Below are 22,211 nucleotides of genomic sequence, written 5' to 3' on the forward strand. Positions count from 1 at the left end.
TTACGAAGGGCATACTGATGCCCTAGGTCCTGCATTGGCCTTGACATAAGAAGGTACATCGGCTGTTGCTGTGAGAGTATAGCTGTAGTAGTCGCGCGGCTGGAACGCTGTGCCTGAATTTGCAGCCACAGTTCCAGTGTACGCCTGATAGATGTTTCCCGAAGCATTAAGAATCGCCCCTGAATCCTTGGTCAAGGGATTGCGGCAACTCTCAAAGTAGACATTCTCCACCCGAGCATTCGTCGATCCACGGGCGTAGTGGCCATATGAAGTCACTTCCAAGACATAATTATTGTAGAGATGACACTGAGCAAGGTTGTCGGCGCTTGAGTTGCGTTGGTTTGTACGGTCGAACCAGTTGTGGTGGATGGTGCCGCGCGCAACAACATTTTCCGTCCAACCTGGCAAACACTGGTGAGTAGTTGGCTCATGATGAAGATTACGATCTTGATATGAGATAACTTACCGATACCAAAAGCCTTATCGTGATTCCGGAAGATGTTGTTGGACACTGTAAAGAACGTTGTGTCTTTTCGCAGATCGAGCAACCCATCGCCGCCATTCTCCAGCAAACCTGCAGCACTAATGTCAGTTAAAAGACATTTGATTCGAAATTGAAACTGACAATGATCTATCCAGATGTTGCTTGTGGTATCCTTGGGTTGTCAGCATTATAACAACCTAATTCGCCTGCTTTGGAGCGGGATACGGCATGTAAATGAACTCACAGATTGAATCCCATCGTAGTCGTTCTCTGTAGTCATCGGCGTGTTGCCTGCCATTGCAAATCATTTTTCAGTCTTAAGTCCGTTGAAGAAAATTTTCAATAATTTGGACAACATACCGATCTTGAGGTTTCGAATGATGACGTTGCGAACCCCATGGATGGCAAAGCCGCCTTGGTCTTTTAGCTGAAGTATTACTGATGACTACACAACATTGGAACGCACCTTGGTAAATCTCGCCCGTTGATCCAAGGCCCACAATCGTTTTATCGCTTGAGACTCGAACCTCTTTACCAAATGGTACAATGGTGATTCGGCCTTGAACCTTGATGACATGCCGGCCCGAAGCACTGGCATATTTCTCAAGGTCGGATTGGTTAGTGACAGTGACAATTGTTCCGCCCGCACCACCAGTCGTTCCTCCATTGAGTGAGGCAAAGCCGTCAGCGGTTGCCACGCATGCTGATGACCCAGATGCGGGGGATGGAGCGGATGGCGGAGAAGGCGAGGTGCCCCCGGATGGGGTGCATTGCGAATACCATTCACCCTGGGCAACACAATTGCTGCCGCTGACGCAACAAGTTGGTCCAGCCCAGCCAGTGCCGCCGCATTGGGCCCTATCAAGACGATGGTCAGAATGCAGTCTCTGACTTCCCACAAGAGAAGTCCTACCAAGCTGTACTACAAGACTGACGTTCTGCAACGTTTGCGACATATGCTGCAGCAGGCACAATGCACGCGCAGGCGATGAAAGTAATCAAAGAAGTGAGCATCGTGCGATACATTGATGACACGGTATATATTTCCGGTCATAGAGACCTTTGTCGTCGATATGTCCGAGGCTCTACTTATAGACACTTCAGCATGGTGCTTGAGATGTAACGCCAAGGGCCATCCGTTGTGGCGAGCGCATCAAGCTACGGTTCACCCCAGGTGAAGGTAGTGACATAGGTAGACCCCGGGCTTCAAAAGCACCGAGATTCGCACTCGGTGTTATGCGAATCCCTCAATGTACGCCATTCTCCTCGGGTTCTGTTCCTGAATAGGGTTGCGGAGGGCTCGGCCGCGGAAAGGCCCAGACCCATGGCCAGCCTGCTGCGGTACAAGGGACAATCATGGTTCAAACGTCTCCAATCGAGTCAGCGCAGAACGCCTACTTAGGAAAAGATTTGATTGTCTGGATGCATACTTGGCGGCCTCGCATCCTTCATTCACGGATAATTCTCCGACCTCGAGTGCGGGGGCGGAGTCAACAGACCGAGAGTCGAAAACGGAGGTCCCTGATGGCATGTGCCCAGTACAATGTCTCCCAGTCCATTTGAACAATTACTGTGAAACGCCGATGATCAGATCAACGATTTGGCGTCTTTCTTCTTCTTTCAGAAATGGACTGTGACCACAGTCAAGCTCAACGATCTCAGCGCCGGACGCCTGCGCCATAAACTGTTGAAAGGCAAACGGCACCGCGTTGTCTTTCTTGCAAACGACATAGATCTTCGGGATCTTCAAATCGCCTGCAAGAAAGTCTACATTGTCTGTGAATGGTTGCTTGCTCTGTTCTGCCAACAGGGCCACGGCCCCATCTCTGAGACCAGCTTCGACGTCATTATAAAAGGCTGTCGTAACCGCTTCAAGCTTCAAGGGCAGTGTATTTTCCTGCGATTTTGTAAGCTGTGAGAATCTCCAGAGAGGTCGGTGATAATCTGACCTTAACATCGTGAAATTGCAATGAAAACCACTCGCCCCCGCCAGCTTCCAGAATCGAGACGCCCTTTTGAGTGGCCAATCCACATGCGATGTAAACAATGGAAATAATGCCCCCTTTGAGGCCTCGGGCTTCCCTCTCTGCAAGTGTGTGTCCCTCGATAGCCATGGTGCCCGGAATTCCGCCATAGCTGTGCGCGACGATTATGGCAGTTCTTCCTGCATCCAAATAAGGCAAGAGGTCGTCGTGGTACCTTTTGACGTCATCTTTGTGTGTTTTGCCGACGACTGAGTCGCTGTATCCAGAAGTGGCATTCGGTGGTGCCAGAACTGTGTATCCCTGGTCTTTCAGCGCATTGATCAACAAACGATAATGCAAAGGGCGATGCCATGCCCCATGGGCTAGGAGCACGACTGGTTGCTGGCTATGTGACATGATTGAAAGGACCTTGACAGAGATTTGCCATGTCGAGGTATACAGAAATTGATTATTCGGACGTCTCTACCTTCTTTAAATAATTATGGTTGCCGATTGCTCAGGAACATGATGACAGTGGCTGAGACACCAATCGCTGGATCTGTTGTATATGCCCCGCAGTCATCCTACGTTGGACGCAGTCAGCTTATGGATGCATGCCAGGATGGGACAGCTTGCAGCCAGTCACGATCCTAAAGCCGATCCACAGGCGACACCTTATCTGGTTTTTGTTGCCCATATGGTCTGATGATACCCCATTGGAGTGGACCGGAAACTCGGTATATATTCACAATGCTGTTTCGGGCCCCATGCGGCCGATGAGGTCTGTTCAGAGCATCAACATCATTCCCGAAAGATACGACGAAGTCCCAATGGATTCTCCATCAAACATTTTTCAACCGATGGTTGACGGCCACTAGGATTGTGTGTAGCGCCTCTAACATAGGTGTAGCTACCCCAAGCTCCCTGGCCTTCCTTAGCGGGTAGCCCAAAATGATGTCAACTTCCATCTCCCGGCCTGCTTGGCAGTCCATCGCCATGCTGCTGCTGATTGGGCCTATTGACAGAATTCTGTCGATCAAGCGGTCCGCGAGCTCGTGATCGAGCGGCACATTGCAGGCTATCGCGACATCTATAACCTCCGTCATGAGCTTATGCGTCATAAGCTTGGCTCCAGGAGAGGAGCGGAGCCAGGCATGCGTGTCGAGTTGTGTCAACGTGGTGAGGGAGTTCCAAGCGACGTTCCAGACTACCTTTTCCCAGCGCAAAACTTGGATGTCGGGTACCACGTTGAACTTAGTGTTTCCTTGCCTGAGTAAGGCAGAGAATCTGTCGAGCTTCGCTTGCTCGGACCTGGAATCAAGATCACTGTTCGGATACAGTCCAATCTGCAAATCTTCAGACTTGATCTGCTCGAATTGGCCAGGCTTGGGTTGTGTGGCTGCTGTCCAAGTCTGGTTGCGAGTGATGAAGTTAGCAATTGCGATCTTTTGCGACACACACACAGCCCGAGCTGGGAACATACCACACAGGAAATAATTGTCGCACGAGGGAATCGTGTTCTGAAGGGTTCTTCGTTGCCAACACCGTTTTGAATGATCGCAATGGTAGTCCTCTCTTCGTCGACAGCTGGCGCAATCTGGGCTGCTGACGCGTCTTGATCAAGTGCCTTGTTGGCGCAGACAATGAGGTCAAACCTCTGACCGGCTTCCGCTACTGTCCGGAGAACTGCCTGCAATTAGTGAATGAAATACCAGTGACAGAAGAGGCCGCCCATGCCTTTCGATGGGGCTATGATGTGACGACCATGACTTTCGCTGTTGAGAACAATGCCTCCTTCCTTGACTGCACTGAAATTCGATCGCGCCACCACCGTCAAGCGGACAGTTGGTGCTCTGCTCAAAATAAATGCATAAAACGAACCGATGCTTGTGATTGTATCAGCTTGGCTTGTTAGGAAACCTTGTGCGTGGATCTGTACTCACGCCCCTAGCCCATACACAAGCACATCAGTGTGTTTTGCTGCAGACATGACGGCTGTGACTTGAGATCCTGTACAGAGGGAGATCGGACACCTGTTTCGTGTGAATCAGTGACTATGCCTGAATGTCTTGCTCGAGAGGATACGCCACGCCTGCTTCATATTACTGCCTAGATATGGACATTTGTTCAGGTCCATAACAAGGTCCATAACCCGGTCCCAAGTCCAGCCCACTTGTTTCCATCCCATGTTGTGTAAGGAAGGGCGTGCACCATGCCAATCTCGGCTCATGTGGCCCCGCATTGTTTCCTTGGCTGCTGTTTTTCTGTATTGAACTTCGGAGAAAAAGGCTCTCCTTGACTCGAGGCACCGCGATGTATTGTGCTAGATCTGGGGCGCAATCTGGTCCTTGCGTGGTATGCATCGTGCCAGGATGAGCTTGAATGAGTCAGTCTCTCATCTCTCTCCCGCACGGCTGGTTCACACCAATCCCACCACCCGCGCCTAGGCACAACTCAGACCACGGCCGAACGGCTGTTCTATACCTTGGCAGTATCTCAGCACGGATGCATCTCGAACCACTGCTATTTGCCAAACTCTGCATCAGACCCTTTGAGGCTTTGCAGATTTCTCTCAGCTACACTGAGGCTTGCGGCGACGTGCAGTTGACAGCTTCTCGTCGCGCAAGGTGCTAGGTATGTACCTCAAAACAGACGCCGTTAGACCCCTGTGGCGTGCCGGCATCGATGCCGCAGACGGGATGCAGTGTCTTCTCAGAGATGTCGCAGAACAAGCCTTTTGAATTATTGAAGAATTGGGGCTAAAGGGAGTTGTACTTTCGGAGAGATTGGATGCACTGGTGGCTTCGAGCGGCTCGACAACGGGAGATGTCGCCCTGGTACAGCAGTCAAGGCCTTCGACTGAGGGATGCTGTTGTTATCGGATGCCGTGTAGGACCTCAGAGTCAGTTGACCAAGTGTAGCTATTTCGCTGTGCTAGTTGGCAGGTAGATCTCGACGATCGTCTTGCGCACTGGCGAAACTACCTTTATCTTCGTTAATGTTTCAAGAGGCTACACCGAGCCTTGTACCCGACTTCTTTCTCGAGAAGCTTGCTTTACATCAGTTGACTTGCGCTCTGATCGCCGATTCAACGCACATGTCAGCTTAAGCAAGGCCATCGCAGAAGATCGAGAATGAAGAGCAAATCTCGACAGATTCGCATGCGGGGGAGGCCGTCACGTAAGTTGACCACACGAGAGGGCACGCTCCCAGAGCCATGTCTCCTCGGTGTCTCACGGCCTGGTCATCCTGAGCGCGGCGCGCTTGTCGTTGTAAACCGTCCGACTGGCCTTCGCCATTCCAGCCGTAACTTCGGCTGCCGAGTTTCGCATCGTCAGTCCGACTTCACTTGACAGAACGGCGTGCGATGCCACTGACCAGGCGCCATGAGAACAAAGGAGGTCTGCTAGGGACATGCAGGGACTCACTCACATATTGGGAATCCCGCCGACGGCCTTTCTCCTGACGTACCTTAGCCTGATCCACCGTCAGGGTATTTCAAGGCAACAGCGATCTTGAAATGGTTATTTTGGGGGGTTTTCTTTCTTTTCTGGCCCGGGGAATTCGTCCGCAGAGGCCAATATGCACGCTGCCAGCGCTGACTGGGTACAAGGCCCGAGAGCCGAGCCTGCAAATAAAGCCACGCTATCAGTCATTGTGAGAAATGTCAAGTCGATTAGCGAATATAAGCGGAGAGCAATAAAGAACAATGGGCGGAGGAAGGGTACGACCCGGGTGGAGGGTGGCCTGGAGTGAACTTTATACCAAGAGCGCTGGTAGCGGGACAACGAACAAGGTTAAACCTTCTGGAACTCATGGTACCATTGACTTGCACTTCTGCAGGCCCATCGCAGAGGTGAGTATGGAAAAAGCAAACTCTTAAGCTCCAAGCTTTGGATTTGGTATTATTCGACGAGATATAAACTGGTGTAAGGTCCATCTCTTTTTGTACAGCAGCGGTGCTTCCTTCTAGGAATATGTGGTAAAACAACATACAGTAGGGCGATTGACCCGATCACCCAATGGCGGGCGGTAGACAGAGTAGGAAAAAGGCGATGCTCCCGGATTACGCTGCAGACGCCCACCAAAAACTTGACTCAATAAAACTTGCGCACTGTTCATGCCAAACCCAAGGCAGTGATGGCATCACTTCACCTCGATGGGCCCCCGGGCCCGTGCGTGAAGCCGAGACGACCATACTTATCGGTGTAAGGCCTCTCGTTACCGAAACAGGTGACATAGTTCATGACTTCGGTTGTGTTCATGCCGCCCGGGTGTATCTTCTCCATCTCCTCGCGCATTTGGTTTTTAGGCTTCCCTTCCTTGAGCCGGTGCTTCTCGAAGAAGACATATGAACCGTAATAGACGCAGCTGGTGTTGCCCGCCGTAGCGCCTTTTTTACCCAGAAAATCGTTGAGTTGTTTCGACTGCACTTTGCGGTCGCCGGGGAAGCTCTTGGCGATCTCTCGGCAAAACGCCGCCTGCGTGACGTCAGGCTTGCGTAGGAAGGCGTTGATTTTGCGTCGTACATCGTCGCATGTGTCGTACACCTTGACGGCCTGCTCACTTTCTCCTTCAAGCGTTATGCCGCTAACATCAAGATCCTTGCTCTCCACGCCACGGCGGACCTTTTTACCAGGTGCCGCCTTGAGACCCTGCAACTCGCGCTTGCGGAAGAAGCGATTAGCGGCGTGGAAGACGTCGCTACCGTAGCCGACGTGAGGGCCGACCTGCTTCATGAAACGCTGGTACGAGGCAGGAGAGCAGCCAATGGCCGTCTGGAATTCGCCGACCTTCATATAGCCGCCTTCTATAAAGTTACGGATCTTGCGGCGGATCTGGTTGGCCGAGTCTTCGCAGAGGTCGAGGCGAGGGTCATCATCGTCGATCTGGGGCAGGGCTTGGCAGTCTTCGATGGCGTCTGACTTGCGTTTTTTGTGAGTCGACGTGGCAGAGGACGAAGGTGGGTTGAGGTTCGAGGTGGTCGCAGCGTCCACCGTGCTTCGCGCTCCCACCATGATCGAAGGATGGTGTATCGTTCCTCGAGGGGTTGCTGTAGCTATCGGCTGGTGTGCCGTCGAGATTTGGTGGTATGACGTCGGTATCGTCGTCGTTGGGGAGTGGTATGTTGGTGGCGATTGGTGGTGTACAACGGGTGGTGGATACGCGCCGGTTGCATGAGATATGGGAGGCAGCTGTGCCGTGGTCGCTGGCGGGTGGGATGATGCGACGGGAGGATAGGCTGATGCTGGAGGGTGAGGCGGCCGAGCTGTGGTTGTGCCGAGTGGTATTAGCGCAGGAAGAGATGTTGGCCTCCCTTTACTCGCGGCACCAGCCTGGATATTCTCATCTCGTAGGGAGAGGGGAGCAACAAGTGAAGCCTGGAAGAGGACATGTGAGCTAAGAGAGCCTCGAAAGCAGACCAACAACTTGGTGCAGAGAGTAAGGAGAGCGTACGATGCCAGGTAGGATGGTGTTGGCTGTGTTGGTGGTGCTGGTGGTTTGTGGAGGGGGTGTTGGGTTGGATCGGTTGGCGTCAACGTTAGCCAGCGGTAATGGCTGACTCTCCGTTTCCCAAGGCCGCCAACTCTGGACCATGGCTGGGTCGGACGAATGGATGTGTGCTTCAAGCAAATCTCGAGCACATACAAAGGCAGCAGCAATTGCAGGTATCGAAGGAGGGGTCGGTCGGAAGTGGATTTTTTTTTTAGAGGATTCGGGAGTGGAGGAGTCGAGCCTGCAGGTGTTTGTACGGGTGCATGTGTGTGTGTGTGAATGTGGAGGAGACAAAAAAAAGAAGAGAGCAGAGCCGGTATCCGATGCAGCTTCAGGCAGGTTTGTTTGGTTAGGCAGGTTTGCCAAAATTGGGGTGAGAAAGGGGTGAAGTCATGATCCAAGTATTTGGCTCCAAGGGCTCCAAGGGCCCACAGCACAGCGCGTGTTGACGCGCAGTGTTTCACGCTAATTCCCAGACCCTGCATGCACCTGTACAATGTACAATGCACCTTCCCTTCTCTCCCGTTCACTGCTGATTGCCTGTCTTGGTTGGGGCTGAGTCGTACCTGGTAAAACCCAAAACCCGCCTGATGCTAGTGCTAGCGTGCTAGAGCTGTCCAGTGCTTCTTGCCCGAAGCTAAGCGAACGAGCGAGCGAGGGAGGAAGGGAGCAGGAGCAGGGGGGCAATTCCGGTACCTACCTACCTAGGCACCTACCTACCGTACTGTCGAGCAGGAGCAGCATCTGGCGTCGGGTGGCCCAAGCTCCTTCTCCCTCGCCGTTGTTGTCACCTGCGCCTGCCTGAGCTACCCTCAACGATACGCACCTTACGTAACCGTGGTCACCTGCGATCATCGGCTCCCAGATCGCGACATCACGAGGGACGCAACACTACCTCTCCCTTCTTCTATCACTCTGCGCCAACCTACTCCAGCCTCTCGACCTCCTCAATTGCCCCCGAATACCACGACCACACGCTCCTGCAAGCCCAATGGTCAGGAACCTTCATCTGACAGGCCTTGCGGCCGCGCTTGGCGGCGCATCAATCTTGGGGGCTCTAGCCCAAGGTATTGACCAAACACCAATGGTCGATGAACCTGAACACAACGTCGCCAAGCCTGTCCTCTCCGGTGACAGGTCTGCGATTGACTCTGAAGCTCTGCAGAAGCTTATCAAGGGCGACAACCTCTTCGAGAGGGCCAAGCAGCTGTACGAGATCGCCAAGCTTGGCGAAGCCGAGTACAACCACCCCACGCGGGTCATCGGTAGCGAAGGTAGGTTCAGTTCGAGACCCCTCGTCTGCAGCCTGAGTGCATCACGGCAATCCATTAACACATTACTGACCTGCTGTAGGCCATCTGGGCACCCTCGACTACATCTATTCCACCATTTCTCAGCTTGGCGACTACTACACTCTCTCCAATCAGTCATTCCCTGCAGTCACTGGCAATGTCTTCGAGTCGAGACTCGTACTCGGCAACAAAGTGCCCAAGTCTGCATCTCCCATGAGCCTGACGCCTGCCACGAAAAACAAGGAGCCGGTGCATGGCGACCTCGTGCTCGTCCAGCACGAGGGATGCGATGAGTCCGACTACCCCGAGGAGGTTCGCGGCAACATCGCTTTCGTCCTTCGCGGCACGTGCCCCTTCGGCACCAAGTCGGCCAATGCCGGAAAGGCTGGCGCCGTCGCCGCCGTCATTTATAACTACGAGAAGGAGACGGTCCACGGTACCCTCGGAACCCCGTCGCCAGACCACGTTGCCACGTTCGGCCTTGGGTACGATGACGCCAAGCCCATAATTAAGAAGATCAAGAAGGGCAAGACTGTCGATGCCATTGCCTACATTGACGCCGTCGTCGACACTATCCAGACTACCAACATCATCGCCCAGACTGTAGGCGGCGACCCTGACAACTGTGTCATGCTAGGTGGCCACAGTGATAGTGTCGCCGAGGGACCCGGTATCAATGACGATGGCTCTGGCAGCCTGTCGCTTCTTGAGATCGCCACCCAGCTGACCAACTTTGACGTCAACAACTGCGTGCGCTTTGCTTGGTGGGCCGGCGAGGAGGAAGGACTCCTTGGATCCGACTACTACGTCTCCGTCCTGCCGGACGACGAGAACGAGAAGATCCGGCTTTTCATGGATTACGACATGCTCGGTAGCCCCAACTACGCATACCAGATCTACAATGCCACTAACGCCGTCAACCCCACCGGTTCCGAGGAGCTCCGTGATCTGTATGTTGACTGGTACAAGGCGCATGATCTCAACTACACTTTCATCCCCTTTGACGGCCGTAGTGACTACGATGGCTTCATCCGCAACGGTATCCCCGGTGGCGGCATCGCGACCGGCGCCGAGGGTGTCAAGACGAAAAAGGAGCAGGAACAATTTGGAGGCAAGGCTGGTGACTGGTACGACCCCTGCTACCATCAGCTCTGCGACGACCTCCACAATGTGGACGTCGAGGCCTGGGAGCTCAACACCAAGGTATGTTACCACCGCCGATGATCATTGCATGTGCTCGATACTGACGATCCATCAGCTTGTGGCTCACTCTATTGCGGTTTTCGCCAAGTCCTTTGACGGATTCCCCAAGCGGACACTAAAGGACGTTGCTTCGTCCGAGCACGCCGAGAAGACGTTTTACCATGGAAGCAAGTTGGTTATGTAATGACGTTGATTTAACTGAAGAACTCGCCTATTTCAAAGTCATCTTGTGTTGAACTAGGTTTGGTGATATTTTCCGCCATGGTTAGATGCATGATTCATACTAGTAGTACCCAAGCAATAGATCAGGGGGTGGTGTCAGAAATAAACGCATCCAAAACCAATCATCGATGCTATTCTGCCTAGCTGGTTTCACTGTTGCATTCCCTCAGACGTGTCTGTCTTCTATGTACGTAACCACTCTCTATGCTTAAAAAAAATATGCAAAAGGAACAATCACTGTCCGAAGACATCCCTCTGTAATCCGTCGGTCAATTCAGTCCGCTCCATATGCTCCGGGGAGGGGGGCGCCACATCAAAGACAAAAATTACTGGTCCTTCGCCATCTTGGCCTTCTGCTGAGCACGTTCCTTCGCAGCCTCGGTCTTTTTGGCCTGAGCCTCTTCCCTCGTCCGCTCCCACTGTGTTTTCTCCTCGAGCCGCGCCCGGATCATCAGCTCCGTGGGCGGCCGCTGGTCACAGCCAGTAGCACAATCAGGACACAGCTCCGCGGCGACGGTCACGTCCCCATTGGCAAGTGAAGCAGGCTTCAGCTCACGGCACAGACGCACGGCCGACTGGGCCAGGGCAAGGTCGCCCCCGCCCGAGGCGACGAGGACGTCAAAGTGGCTCGCGTCGAAGAAGCTTGCGCAGGGCAGACCCTCGGGCAGGACGACTTCGTCCGCCGAATGGATGTGGGCGCGTGCGGGGAACTTGGCTGTCTGAGCTGCGTCGAGCTCGAAGGGGCGGACGAGGGCGCATGTAATGTCCTTGCAGGGACAGAGGCGGATGTTGAATAAGGTCACTCGACACATTGATTCAGTGGTCTTTTTTTTCTCTGCTGGTTAGTGTGTTTGCTTCGGTGTTTGTATTCTGTTGGTCTTCTTTCCGCTATTCATGGGATCGATCTGCTCGAGAAGGATTCGTTGTCTTAAGAGGATGTGGAAAGGCTGAAGCGTGGCCGAATAGCTGTTCTGTTCCCCTTGCGCTGTTTTCAATCACTTGATTCGGTTTTGGACGTTTCCTTCGGGTATTTACTTGTGTTTTGGTGTCAAAATCGCTCCTGCGCAATACCACTGTCAAACCACAAAGATGGCCATGGTCGGGAACACTTTCGTCAACAGCTGCACCGAGTGTACAGAGTTATGAGCCACCACTAACCTGGCGATAACTTGCACAGTTTCCAGGACAGACATAGACGAGCCTGGTAATAAACCAAACTTCATCCAAGCCTTGTCATCCGGGGCGCCTTGTGTCTGATCTAACGTGATTACCGTTGGGCCCCACGAAGACGGAACTTAACACTTCCACTTCGGTGCGCATTCATCAGTGTGCAAAATCATCTGGTATAGGTGCTTTCGCAAACTGTAATATCTGACATGCGACATTTTCAATGTTCTTACAGTATGCCCTGGGCTCTAGAGTCGGCATTGTTTCCTCTCTCGGTACTTGGAGGATGGGCTGTCAAGTCGTCGCGAACCAGTGAAGTCATTTCTTTGCGGCGTAGCTAACATCACGTACACGAATGTTGTTCAACGCCGATAAATGGACGTTGTATTTATTCTCATAGGCCGTCAAATTTCCTTCAACCCAGCGCTGCGGGTCCCGGGTCTGAGTATCCTCTCCCACGCCGGTGAGTCGTCGTGGGTGGTGGCGAATTCGATGCCTGGGAGCCCGAACAGTTCAGCAGGAGGTCGCTGTCGTTGATCTGCCTAACCACGGTCTCAACTTTGACGCCGGACCTCAGCCTTTGCAGCATGTGCACGGCGTCAAGGTCCGAGAGATCCATCAGCACCCCGTAAAGCTCCTCGTAGACCGACCTCTCTTTGAGAAACGCCCCGTGTTGTCGCCTCATTGCCTGCGCTCTCGTCTCCGCGGGCTCTGTAGCATAGTGGCACTGCTGCCCGCGTTTTACGCAAGGGCGGCATTCAGGCCTCTCGCCGGTGCACTTTGAGGCCATTCTTGTCAGATCTGAAGCGGGTTCTCAAGTCTTCTTGGAACCAACTGGGAAGTTCGGCATTTCTGGGAGTCTTCCTCACCTTTGCTTTGCGCTTTCGACAGGCCTCGCATGCCGCACTGATAACTGAGGTCCGTTGCCTGGGTGGTCTCGGGATCTGCTTCGGAGACGGCATCGGCTGAAGGTTGAGCAGGCCAGCGACCTGCGGAGGCGCTGGTACGGGGAGTATTCGTCGGAGCTTCGCCGCAGATTTGACCTGAGCTGTATTTCCGCGAGGCTGGAACGTGTTTGCCATGTTTGGCATCTCTTAGAGTCCTAATTTTTGACGAAGAAGTAGGTCTTGGCGCCTGGAGGCGGGTATTTACAGACGTCGGTTTGCACTCGTATGCGTTCGTTTATGTAGACAGTGTTGGGAACCAGCCCGAGCTCTAATAAACTCCTGGGCTCGCGACCGAACGAAGGTCCCGCCTTAGCTTGCCAAGTTAGGCCCGATTGTTCCCTCCTCGGTTTAAAATTGGAAAGCTCATCAATTCAAGTGTGGAAAGTTTTAATGACCGGACCTGTGACCAACAGCCGGTGGAATGATGATGGGTCAGTGATGCCACCGACATGAAGACTCTCGTGCAGGTCCCGGGTGGCCGCTGAGATTTGGTTGGAGCGCAGGCCGGGAAGCAAGTAGGCAGTGGGGGGAGGGGACGATGGGCCTGAGAAAGGGGAGCCGTGAAGCCTGACTGTGACAGATCACTCTGACGCCCTGGGGGTGTGATCCTGCGGGCATGACACCTGAGTCGTGAACTCAACAGCGCGCGCCTACTCTGTGGCTTACGTGCCGTTATCTGTGCTAACAATCCACCAGTTCCGACAAGCAAGACGTGTGTTAGAGCTTGGTGATACAAGGCACTGCGCGGAGACGGGATGGTGTGGGTGCCATCAAGGCTCAAGATCGTCCCTGGACGTGGTTGTGGAATGGAGACCCGGAAGGCATCTCCGCCCGAACCTGTCTCCCTAGGGACTCAATCAGCAGCAAGCGGAGTGCTGGCTGTGTGACTTTGGGTACCTGTTCCTCTCGTCGTTGGCCCAAGAGCATTACTAGGTCTGCTTTTCTTCTACACTAGAATCATCACATCATTGGACGACCCACGGGCGCTTTTCTCTGCTTGGCAGTGCCGTGCGGAAGGGGCTCCGACGGGAACCCAAAGTTGACTATCCAGTCGGCTGGATGTGCGCGCGTTGCCAAGGCCAGATGTGAAGAAATGCACCATCATAGATGAGTCATCGTACTTCTTGACAGGACTGCAAATGCTACGTCTTGGCTGAGGCTATCCGATACGTCAACAGACGAACCACTGATTGCATATGTGCAGGTGACAGGCATTGGCTAAGGCCTGCGGGTTTCCAGTTACGATTAAGGGCTTTCGACTGCCCAACCGGCTGGTGCAAATAATGACAAAACTGAGCCTCATGAAGCACGCATGTTGCCCATCAGCAGCTTTTGTAGGTAGAGGAACTTGTTCTAGGGTCATCAAAGGCGGTCGTCTCAGTCGACACGGTAGTGAAGCGTGCCAAGCTATGTCACTGAGTGTTTCTTTACGCAATCTCACTGTTAACATGCAGTGTTGCCGAGGTCTGAAAATGTCCGAGCCCCATTGCGGATCTTTCCATGTCGATTGCCATCCAATGTCGCTAATCTTCGGGCTTCATCCGTATCCATGGCGTCTTGAGGGGAGGCTCTCCGCGCCTTCACTAACTTCAACGTACCCAGCCATGTCCATCATTAAGGTGGCCCGCATTTTGAACTGCATGAGCGCCTGTATCGCTTAGACGCAACACGAAGCCAAGGTCTATGATGGCCAGAAGACGTCAAAGTGGAACAATTCTTGGTTGACTTGATGTCCATTTGCATGTACCAAATTACGGATTACAGAATCGTACGAGGCCATAATCCCTGCAAGGCCCCAGAATCAAGGCGTCTATGGCGGCAGAAAGGCGGAAGGGTCCCACGCTGCCATGATTCAGCCAGTACGTTGGTGAGATCAATGATTGTCCCGCTCCAGCCATCTCGCGCACGCTTCATAAAAGCTCTGTACCTCAGACTCGTATCCCAACGCCGTCTGAAAGTGGCTTTCGCCCGCCGTTCTCCGCATAAACTGCAACGCCCCGGCGTAGATCAAATCGGCATACGAGACTGCGTCCACATCATTAGTCCATCATCATGATCTCACTCCCCACTCGCACTTCGCATCCGAGTCAGAAGAGGACAAAATGCAACAACTCACCAGTCTCTCCCAGGAAGAATGGACCTTCCGTCTCCCGCAACAGCGCGGCAGCCTTGGCAAACACCGGTCTTGCATTTTCCCACGATTCGTCTCCGCCCTGGGTCCTCCGGACCTCCTCGAGCGTCATGCCGAACATTCCCCGTCGTGTCTCTTCGAAGTAGGGCCGCGACGCGTCAGTGAGGCACTTAGTCGCAACGTTGGGGATCAGAACGCCCGTGAGCGGACCCATTGTCTCCCGAACGAGAGCCTGCACCTTTTCGGTAGCGGGGTCGTCGACGCGTAGCGGGCGCTCGGGGTACCGCTTCTCCAGCTCGTCGATGATGAGGCGTGAGTTCATGACAGCCTTACCATCCGGGAACACGACGGCGGGGACGGTATAGGGCTTAATCTCCTCCGGCTGCGGGGCGAGGCCGAGACCCTTGAAGGTGGGCTCGATGTCGGGATACTGGATCCACGTGGTGGTGTAGGGGATCTGCTTGTAGTTGAGTGCCAAACGGGCTGGGCGCGTCAGCATGCCGTAAGGCTTGTCGCGAGTGTCGGGGTCATGATGCGATCAGTCCGCGTTGCGGGGAACAAACTCACTCTTCCACGGGTTGAGCGACCAGCATCCATTGCCATTGTCCTTGCTGGGCAAATCGTAGAGGATCACCTTGTCCGACATGATGTGTGCGCTGCAAAGAGGTCTGTTGGTGAACAATGCCTTTTTCGAATCGAATACGCAGAAGTTTTCCGCGATCCAATTTGTAGGGGCATAGGCAAACCAGACACAACACGGGGCGAGTGAAGGGCTTGAAGTACTCGCCATGGAGGCCATGTCATCGTAATGCTACACTGCACCTCTGACGCCCTAGTGGGCCGAGCGAAGGGCGCAGTCTAGACTTCCATCGCGCTCTTGAGAGTTTAGGTCCAACTACACAAGCATTGTTCACACGATATGCCAACACACTGCCTAAGGTCATGACCGCCGCGTTCCTCAATCTTCCAGATGCATGGCGCCATTCCCACCTTGCTATGCACGCGGCTTACAACATGAGGCGGCACGACATTGAAGTCAGCGACAGCCACGCAGAACACGGGGCGCAGCACGGCACACAGCACCCGGAAAGGAGCGTCTCGGCATGCAGGAGGATTTTTCGTATCGTCATAGACCCACTGCTTCCAGGGGACCAAGAGGCTAGATCGACAGAGTGATGAGCGCCATGCGCCGCGCGACGGCATGAACCAGGGTACAGAACAGCACGAATCAATCAAGACGCAGAACCAGTCAGTGATGGCAGAAGCCTGTTGGACTTGAAGCGCGCATAGTAGGCTGCTACATTTACAGCGCATTGCTTGCGCAGCTGAAGACGCCCTTCGCCCCGGCCCTGAACTCCTCCAGGATCCCCTCAACGCTGGCGTACGTGCCGACCGTGAGGAACACGACACCGACGCCGATGATGAACAAATTCAAGGTTACGGATACCGCATCGCTGATCTTGCTAGGGCGTCCATATCCAGCGGCTTTGTCAACGGATCGCATGCGGAAGAAGGCGACTCCCCAGAAGATGAAGCCGAAGAAGGAATCGAAGAGGGATGACATGAGCGACAGGACTGGGAGTGTATCAGCGACCTTTATTCTTTCTTTACTTGGAGGGATGGCATCATATTCAGTTTGAAAATACGTACGAGAGCTGAAGATGGGAATGACCTCGGCAATGATGAACGCGGCAACCCACGTTGCGACTACAAAGTGTCAGAGCCGTGTGTTCGAAAGTTTCTCGTAGGATAGAGACATACACAGAATACCTGCCCAACTCGCCCAGCCGACCACGGTGTGCTCGTTGATATGGCGCTTGTTATTCTCGAACACGCGGAAAAAGACGAAGCGGCTCGAAACAGCGGCGTACAGAACACCAAGGAAGATGAGCGTCGGGATCATGAACGAGAAGGCTACTTTTTTGTGAACCTCGTCGGACAGCGAGCCGAAGGCCGGAGCCGTCATGTACTGGTTGCCGACATTTGAGTAGATGACGGCACCGACGATGCTGAAGACGATAATCTCGCCAATGGTGCACGCCCATAGGGCTTTCGGGAAGTCCCTGACCCAGAATCAGTATCACAAAAGTGCAGGTCACGAAATTGGGAACTGTACGTACCGGGGGTTGCGCATCTCGGCAATGAAGCTCGGGAGCGTGATCTGGCCGATGAAAGTGTAGCTGATGCTCAAGAAGGCATTCATGCCAGCAACAAAGGTCGTTCCGGGGAACGGTACGGCTCGTACGAGAGGTTCACCGATGGCGGCGTCATATCCAGCGGGATGGTCCTGGATTCCGGCAAAGATGGTTGCGAGTATGACAGAGATGAAAGTGAAGAGCGCAGACGCAACGGCGAACTTGGACAGCAGGTCAAACGTGCGCGGCAGCGACGACAGCCAGGATATGATGGCCATAACGACGGAGAAGACGACAGTGCTGCAGCGCGGCCCACCGGACGTGACCATTGTGTTCAGGTATTCGGCGCCGACGAGGACATGGAGACCTTGGATGAACTGCTGATCATCAGGACTGCCGTCGCGGCGAAGATGCGAGGGAGAAAGTACTTACGGTGTTGTTGAGGATGAACATGACGGCAGTAGCCCACCATGCCCAACGGTGGCCCCAGAACAACATCTGGCCAATGTCACAGATGTCGCGAACCTCGGGGTGGCGCAGACAGAACTGCCAAAGGATAAGTGATCTGTTGGTATTTAGCTTGATTGCTGAGTCCTTTACTCGGGGAGAAACTAACGTGTAGAGCACTGTCGCGGCGATGAATATTGTGAGAATCAAGCTGTCAAGGTAAGCTTGGTGTCATAAGTGACTGAATCGGTGCATCTATCCTACCCAGGGACCAGGCCTAACACGCTGTATGCCCATGGAAAGCTCATGATTGCCTATTCGGGTAAGAAAGAATTCATGCCGGACAGACGCCACGATGGCACTCACTAAGCAAATGTATTCGGAAAACAGCAAAGCAGCAGTCTGTATTCATTAGTGTCTGCATGTCGACTTTGTTCACCCCCGGGGATGAGGCATACCTTTGGCCAAGAGCAAGTACGGTACTGGATGGCGCAGCCATCCTCCTTGGCAAGCTGCTTGTGCAGAATGTCCTCGCTCGAAGACACGCCGCCCTCGATGGATGACGTCTCGGAGCGCACCGAGTCTGCGATGGGGGCAATGCGCGGGCCGATGGCCGTGTTGCGGCCGCCGAACCACTGGAAGCCGCTTGGCTCGGGCGCGGCCTCGACATCGCCGGCAGCCAGAGGCTTGCCGTCACCAACGGGGCTTGCCCGCTTCTCAAGGGAGGAGGAGTCAAGGGGCGAGCCCTTTGTTTCGTGCGTCGCCATGATACTATGTATCAGTAATCTCTCGGCAATTCGATGATGCTTATCGAGATCGGTATCGAGTATCGCAGTGAACAAGACGACAAGGCTCGGTTGTGAAAAGTATCTCGCACCCGGTTGGCGTCTCAACGTAAGCCTCAGATCAGATCGTCGTCAGGACACGCTTTTCGTTCGGATTGTGGTGCCAGAAGAGAGGTCCGCCACACAACAGTAAAGCAGCAGCGAGGGTAAGACGTCAAGAAGTGACGGGGACCACAGGGACGGGACCCTGGCCCAGAAGTATGGTCCGGCAAAGGACATCCCCGGCGAACGTTGCACTCGTTTCCCAGGTACCTTAAATCCCATTTTGCCTTGCTAGTCATCATCCATAAAAACGCCCCCCAATCGTGGAAGCATCAGATGGCGTGCTCTTAGCTCCCCTCGATAATCTCTACCTCCATCCACCGCTGGCCCTGGATCGCGCCGGTGATGAAGGATGGGAAGTGGCGCCGCCGGGGGCGTGCTCACACGTGGGGTACCACCGAGCCAGCACGTAAAGACCAGCTTTTGTCGGCACACAAGCTTTTGCTCCCAGCGAGCGGAGTCCCTGCAAGGTCGTCACTGGAGAGGGCGAGGAAACGCAGGTCTCACCCTCCCAATGAAGCACTGGCGCAAACAGCAGCACGCTATCCGGGCCAACACTATGTGGACCACCCGCTCTCGCGGCCAGACGGACTGGTTGCCATCTCGTGTCACGAACCAACGAGAGGGTCGCGACAGAAGGATTGAGATGCCGTCCGTTCCCGGACCCCTGTTTTCCGCGCAGACTTGGGCTCTGCCGGATGGATGTCGTGACGTCGGCGTGGCTGTCGGGGGGCGTTCCCGGCTGGTCGGGGCAGCCAAGAGAGCCAAGAGATTCCCGGATCTTTCACCCGCTGGCTACAGTCTACTTGGCAGGGGTCCCTCTCTTATGAGACCCAGGCGGGGGGGCAAAGAGGGCCAGAGCCAGAAAGGGCGTTTAACATGGGATTGCGTGATCGAGAACTCGTGCCCTTTTTTAACACAAGGTTTAGGTCATTTGCGACCCCTGGCTGCAGCGTTGTGAGAGAGCCTAGTTCTCCCTCGTGGAAAGCACTCTACGAGTGACAGTGAATACAGAGAGCCTGGCTGGCGTGTCACTCCCTCTAGCAATTTGCAGTGATCGGCGGCGTTCTCGGAAACACGGCAGATGGGGGAAGGGTGGTGACGTGAGACTGGTCTTTCAACCTGACTCGTCGGCTGGGCCGCTGCAAACGTTACTACATACCAGAGGTATGCGAAGACGTTCCTTAAAAGGCCCGTCTCGTGTTACCGACATGTCAAATCTCGATCCACTGCACCACGTGCATAGTTCGGCAATAGGCAATGCTGAATGGATGGGAATTAATCATTGTGCTAAGCTTAACCAGTGCGCCAGCCTCGGCTTCTCCATGTGTAACTCCGGTTCCCATGCGTGATAGACTATGCTGTGCCTTGCTCAGTCAGATTCGCTATCCTCATCAACCCACGTGCTTTACTACGGCCTCCAGTATCACAGCTGCACCCCCAATCACGGCTGTATCTCGTCCCACTCAACCCACCGCCGTATCACCTCATCAACTCTCCTGACCCCCTCTCGCGTTGCCTCGACCTCAAACCACTCCCTGTGATCTCGTCCACACGCGCCGCAACTTCCGCGGGCTGCCTTGAGTCCTAGTCCGGCCAGCTCAATGTGCACCAGCCTCTCGACGCGATGGCAATGCGGCGCCATCCGCGGCGCCTGGCCCGACGCCTCACTCGCTCCCGGCAGGTACGGGTAGTACCGGATGACCTCGACCTCGTACCCGCACTGCCGCGACCACTGCTGCATACGCCGCTGGACGTTGGCTGCGCGGCCGATCTTGAGGAGCATCGTCTTCTTGTCTTGCCGGTTGGAAGACGTCGACCGCGCATACGACGAGACAACATCGCTTGCGCGGCGCTGGCGGCCAGCTGCTGCTGTAGAGGGCGGTGCAAGAAGCGACCTGGCCGCATCGACTGGCGGCGGCGCCGACTTGTCAGTCGTGGGCGTCATCCAGAACATGTATATGTATCCTGCTTCCTCCGAATCAACGTATGGGCGTGCGAGTTCCGCCATCAGCGCCGACGCCGTCTGCGGATCGGTGTGGTCGGGAATGAGCGACAGGTACTGTCCCGTCTGGGATTTGGAGGACTTGGTCGAGAATTTTCCGGGAGACTGCGTCGAGAGGTTGGTAGGTCGCGAGGCACTCGACGAAGCGCCATTGTGCTTGGAAGGTCGCGGTGTCGAGACGTATCCCTGCTGAATAGGCTTTGGCTGTGGCCTCGCCGGTGGCTCGTCGTGGACCTCGTCGAGTGGGATCCGGAAGCAGAAGCAAAAGTGCAACTCTTTCTTCGGTTTCGGTCGGCTCATGGCGACGGCGGCCGGCGGAGGTTTTGCGTAGCCATTGCTGTGGCTGTGGCTGCGGCTGTGAGAGTGTCTCGCGCTGCCATCGTGTCGTCCTGGTCTCGGCTTCTTCTTCGCTTGCTTTCTTTGCTCGAGCTCTACGAGTCCCAATCTGTCGGCGAGCGTGTCGATGCTGGTTCGCTCCTCGAGAATCGGTGTGGCGTTGCCCCGCGGGCCGGGACTCGAGTGTGCTGACATGGCCGCCTGGTCTCTGTGCTGCCAACAATACAACGTCTCGTCGCGGGGGTCATCGTGTGTGATCTTGGCCCGGCGGGGTTGCGGCAGCAGCGTCTGGGCTGGGTTGACGGGTGCGGCCGTGATGGGGCGTCGACATGGTCGGCCGCTCGTGGTGATGCCTCGGCAGGTTGTGGAGGGATTCTTGGAGTCGTTGCGCGCCACGAGCGACTCGGGCGTATTCGCGACAAAGGGCATTGTTGGTATTCGGGTTTCAAGACAAGTTCTGTAGACCTGCCCTGGTGTTGAAGTTATCGCTAGCTTCCCATGTCGAGTTCAAGCACTCGTTGTAGAACAGGCCCAAGACCATGGAGGGGCTCGATGGAATGTCAAGAAGCAGGATAAATCAGGGCTGGGGGAGTGCTTGGCCAAGTCACCGCACATTCGTGCGCGTGAATCAAGGCCATCGCGACCTTGCATGCGACCATGGTCGTAGGGTCATGTCGTGACTGGTCTGATTCGGCCGCAGTAGTGGGATGGGATGGGGGGTGGTTGGGTGACTGGGGCACGGGTGCCTGTTCTTGACTGGGATTCAACATCTTGGGAGTGGCTGGGAGCTACACTGCCACAGTCCATGTGGCGCATAGTTCACCGAGCTCACCGGGCAATCCTCCTACTTGGCGACCCTCGATGGATCGAATCTGCCCGTGGCGTAGGCGTGGACTCTCCTGATCCTTACTATTCACTCGGGCCCTCCGTCTAAGGGTTCGACCTCGGGGTCCACGGGCCGCGAACATTGACCGAAAACAGCAACATCTTTCGCTGTCGCTGGGCGAAGCAGCCCCGAACCAGTCGTACCGAAACGTGCCTGAATCTGGCAAGACACGACTGGCAAGTCTTCCATGCACCGGAACGCCCAAGGCCCGATTGAGCGCCGACGCCGCTCACAGGCAGGTCGCCGTTGAGTGCGAAGCGGTCAGGGACTTGAAGTCACCAGTGACAGCCGTGGCGTAGCTCGGCGGTAAGCCCTTGATCAGCAACAATGCTTGGACACCCGAATCGTCATTCCTCACGACATGATGCCGCGGCGGCTTACTCGGCGGTGTATTCTTCCTCAAGATCTGATGGGCTCCAAATGTCGCCAAGAATAAGACGCGCCAGTCTTTCACTTGCGCCTCCAGGGTGTTTTGATTTCCCCAATGACCACATCCAGCTCCCCGATTGGAGATGATTGACGTGACTAGCCCTCGTGGCACCTCGTTCCTCGACGCATCCTGTTGTGAGAAACAATAGAGCATGCTCTTGGCGTGTCACTCCGACCATT

At 54.7% G+C, this 22,211-nt stretch overlaps 10 protein-coding genes across 10 annotated transcripts; 1 reads left to right on the plus strand and 9 right to left on the minus strand.

Moving 5' to 3' along the window:
* Positions 1-792, minus strand: D7B24_003923 (uncharacterized protein; the record flags this gene model as incomplete). The annotated part of the gene is made up of 3 exons (XM_028638108.1): positions 1-401; positions 467-574; positions 729-792. 3 exons carry the CDS (start codon positions 790-792, stop codon positions 1-3), a joined length of 573 nt encoding a protein of 190 aa, XP_028496995.1.
* A 1,259-nt stretch (positions 793-2,051) lies between these two features.
* Positions 2,052-2,865, minus strand: D7B24_003924 (uncharacterized protein; the record flags this gene model as incomplete). The annotated part of the gene is made up of 2 exons (XM_028638109.1): positions 2,052-2,381; positions 2,434-2,865. 2 exons carry the CDS (start codon positions 2,863-2,865, stop codon positions 2,052-2,054), a joined length of 762 nt encoding a protein of 253 aa, XP_028496996.1.
* A 425-nt stretch (positions 2,866-3,290) lies between these two features.
* On the minus strand, positions 3,291-4,438 carry D7B24_003925 (uncharacterized protein; the record flags this gene model as incomplete). Its single annotated transcript, XM_028638110.1, has 4 exons — positions 3,291-3,860; positions 3,932-4,134; positions 4,186-4,334; positions 4,392-4,438. The coding sequence occupies 4 exons, from the start codon at positions 4,436-4,438 to the stop codon at positions 3,291-3,293; spliced, it is 969 nt and encodes a 322-aa protein (XP_028496997.1).
* Positions 4,439-6,599: 2,161 nt separating this feature from the next.
* Positions 6,600-8,799, minus strand: D7B24_003926 (uncharacterized protein; the record flags this gene model as incomplete). Its single annotated transcript, XM_028638111.1, has 2 exons — positions 6,600-8,037; positions 8,771-8,799. 2 exons carry the CDS (start codon positions 8,797-8,799, stop codon positions 6,600-6,602), a joined length of 1,467 nt encoding a protein of 488 aa, XP_028496998.1.
* Positions 8,800-8,935: 136 nt separating this feature from the next.
* On the plus strand, positions 8,936-10,623 carry D7B24_003927 (uncharacterized protein; the record flags this gene model as incomplete). Its single annotated transcript, XM_028638112.1, has 3 exons — positions 8,936-9,218; positions 9,298-10,439; positions 10,495-10,623. 3 exons carry the CDS (start codon positions 8,936-8,938, stop codon positions 10,621-10,623), a joined length of 1,554 nt encoding a protein of 517 aa, XP_028496999.1.
* A 364-nt stretch (positions 10,624-10,987) lies between these two features.
* On the minus strand, positions 10,988-11,473 carry D7B24_003928 (uncharacterized protein; the record flags this gene model as incomplete). Its single annotated transcript, XM_028638113.1, has 2 exons — positions 10,988-11,131; positions 11,231-11,473. The coding sequence occupies 2 exons, from the start codon at positions 11,471-11,473 to the stop codon at positions 10,988-10,990; spliced, it is 387 nt and encodes a 128-aa protein (XP_028497000.1).
* A 770-nt stretch (positions 11,474-12,243) lies between these two features.
* On the minus strand, positions 12,244-12,910 carry D7B24_003929 (uncharacterized protein; the record flags this gene model as incomplete). The annotated part of the gene is made up of 2 exons (XM_028638114.1): positions 12,244-12,606; positions 12,698-12,910. 2 exons carry the CDS (start codon positions 12,908-12,910, stop codon positions 12,244-12,246), a joined length of 576 nt encoding a protein of 191 aa, XP_028497001.1.
* Positions 12,911-14,648: 1,738 nt separating this feature from the next.
* On the minus strand, positions 14,649-15,552 carry D7B24_003930 (uncharacterized protein; the record flags this gene model as incomplete). Its single annotated transcript, XM_028638115.1, has 3 exons — positions 14,649-14,800; positions 14,892-15,389; positions 15,474-15,552. 3 exons carry the CDS (start codon positions 15,550-15,552, stop codon positions 14,649-14,651), a joined length of 729 nt encoding a protein of 242 aa, XP_028497002.1.
* A 657-nt stretch (positions 15,553-16,209) lies between these two features.
* On the minus strand, positions 16,210-18,255 carry D7B24_003931 (uncharacterized protein; the record flags this gene model as incomplete). The annotated part of the gene is made up of 9 exons (XM_028638116.1): positions 16,210-16,481; positions 16,557-16,613; positions 16,668-16,969; positions 17,027-17,418; positions 17,474-17,606; positions 17,658-17,699; positions 17,753-17,802; positions 17,855-17,890; positions 17,947-18,255. 9 exons carry the CDS (start codon positions 18,253-18,255, stop codon positions 16,210-16,212), a joined length of 1,593 nt encoding a protein of 530 aa, XP_028497003.1.
* Positions 18,256-19,819: 1,564 nt separating this feature from the next.
* D7B24_003932 (uncharacterized protein) lies at positions 19,820-21,145 on the minus strand (the record flags this gene model as incomplete). The annotated part of the gene is made up of 1 exon (XM_028638117.1): positions 19,820-21,145. The coding sequence occupies one exon, from the start codon at positions 21,143-21,145 to the stop codon at positions 19,820-19,822; it is 1,326 nt and encodes a 441-aa protein (XP_028497004.1).
* Between the last annotated feature and the right edge of the window lie 1,066 nt (positions 21,146-22,211).

Source organism: Verticillium nonalfalfae, assembly GCF_003724135.2.
Source record: "Verticillium nonalfalfae strain VnAa140/NRRL 66861 chromosome Unknown scaffold_22, whole genome shotgun sequence".
Classification (NCBI taxonomy): domain Eukaryota; kingdom Fungi; phylum Ascomycota; class Sordariomycetes; order Glomerellales; family Plectosphaerellaceae; genus Verticillium; species Verticillium nonalfalfae.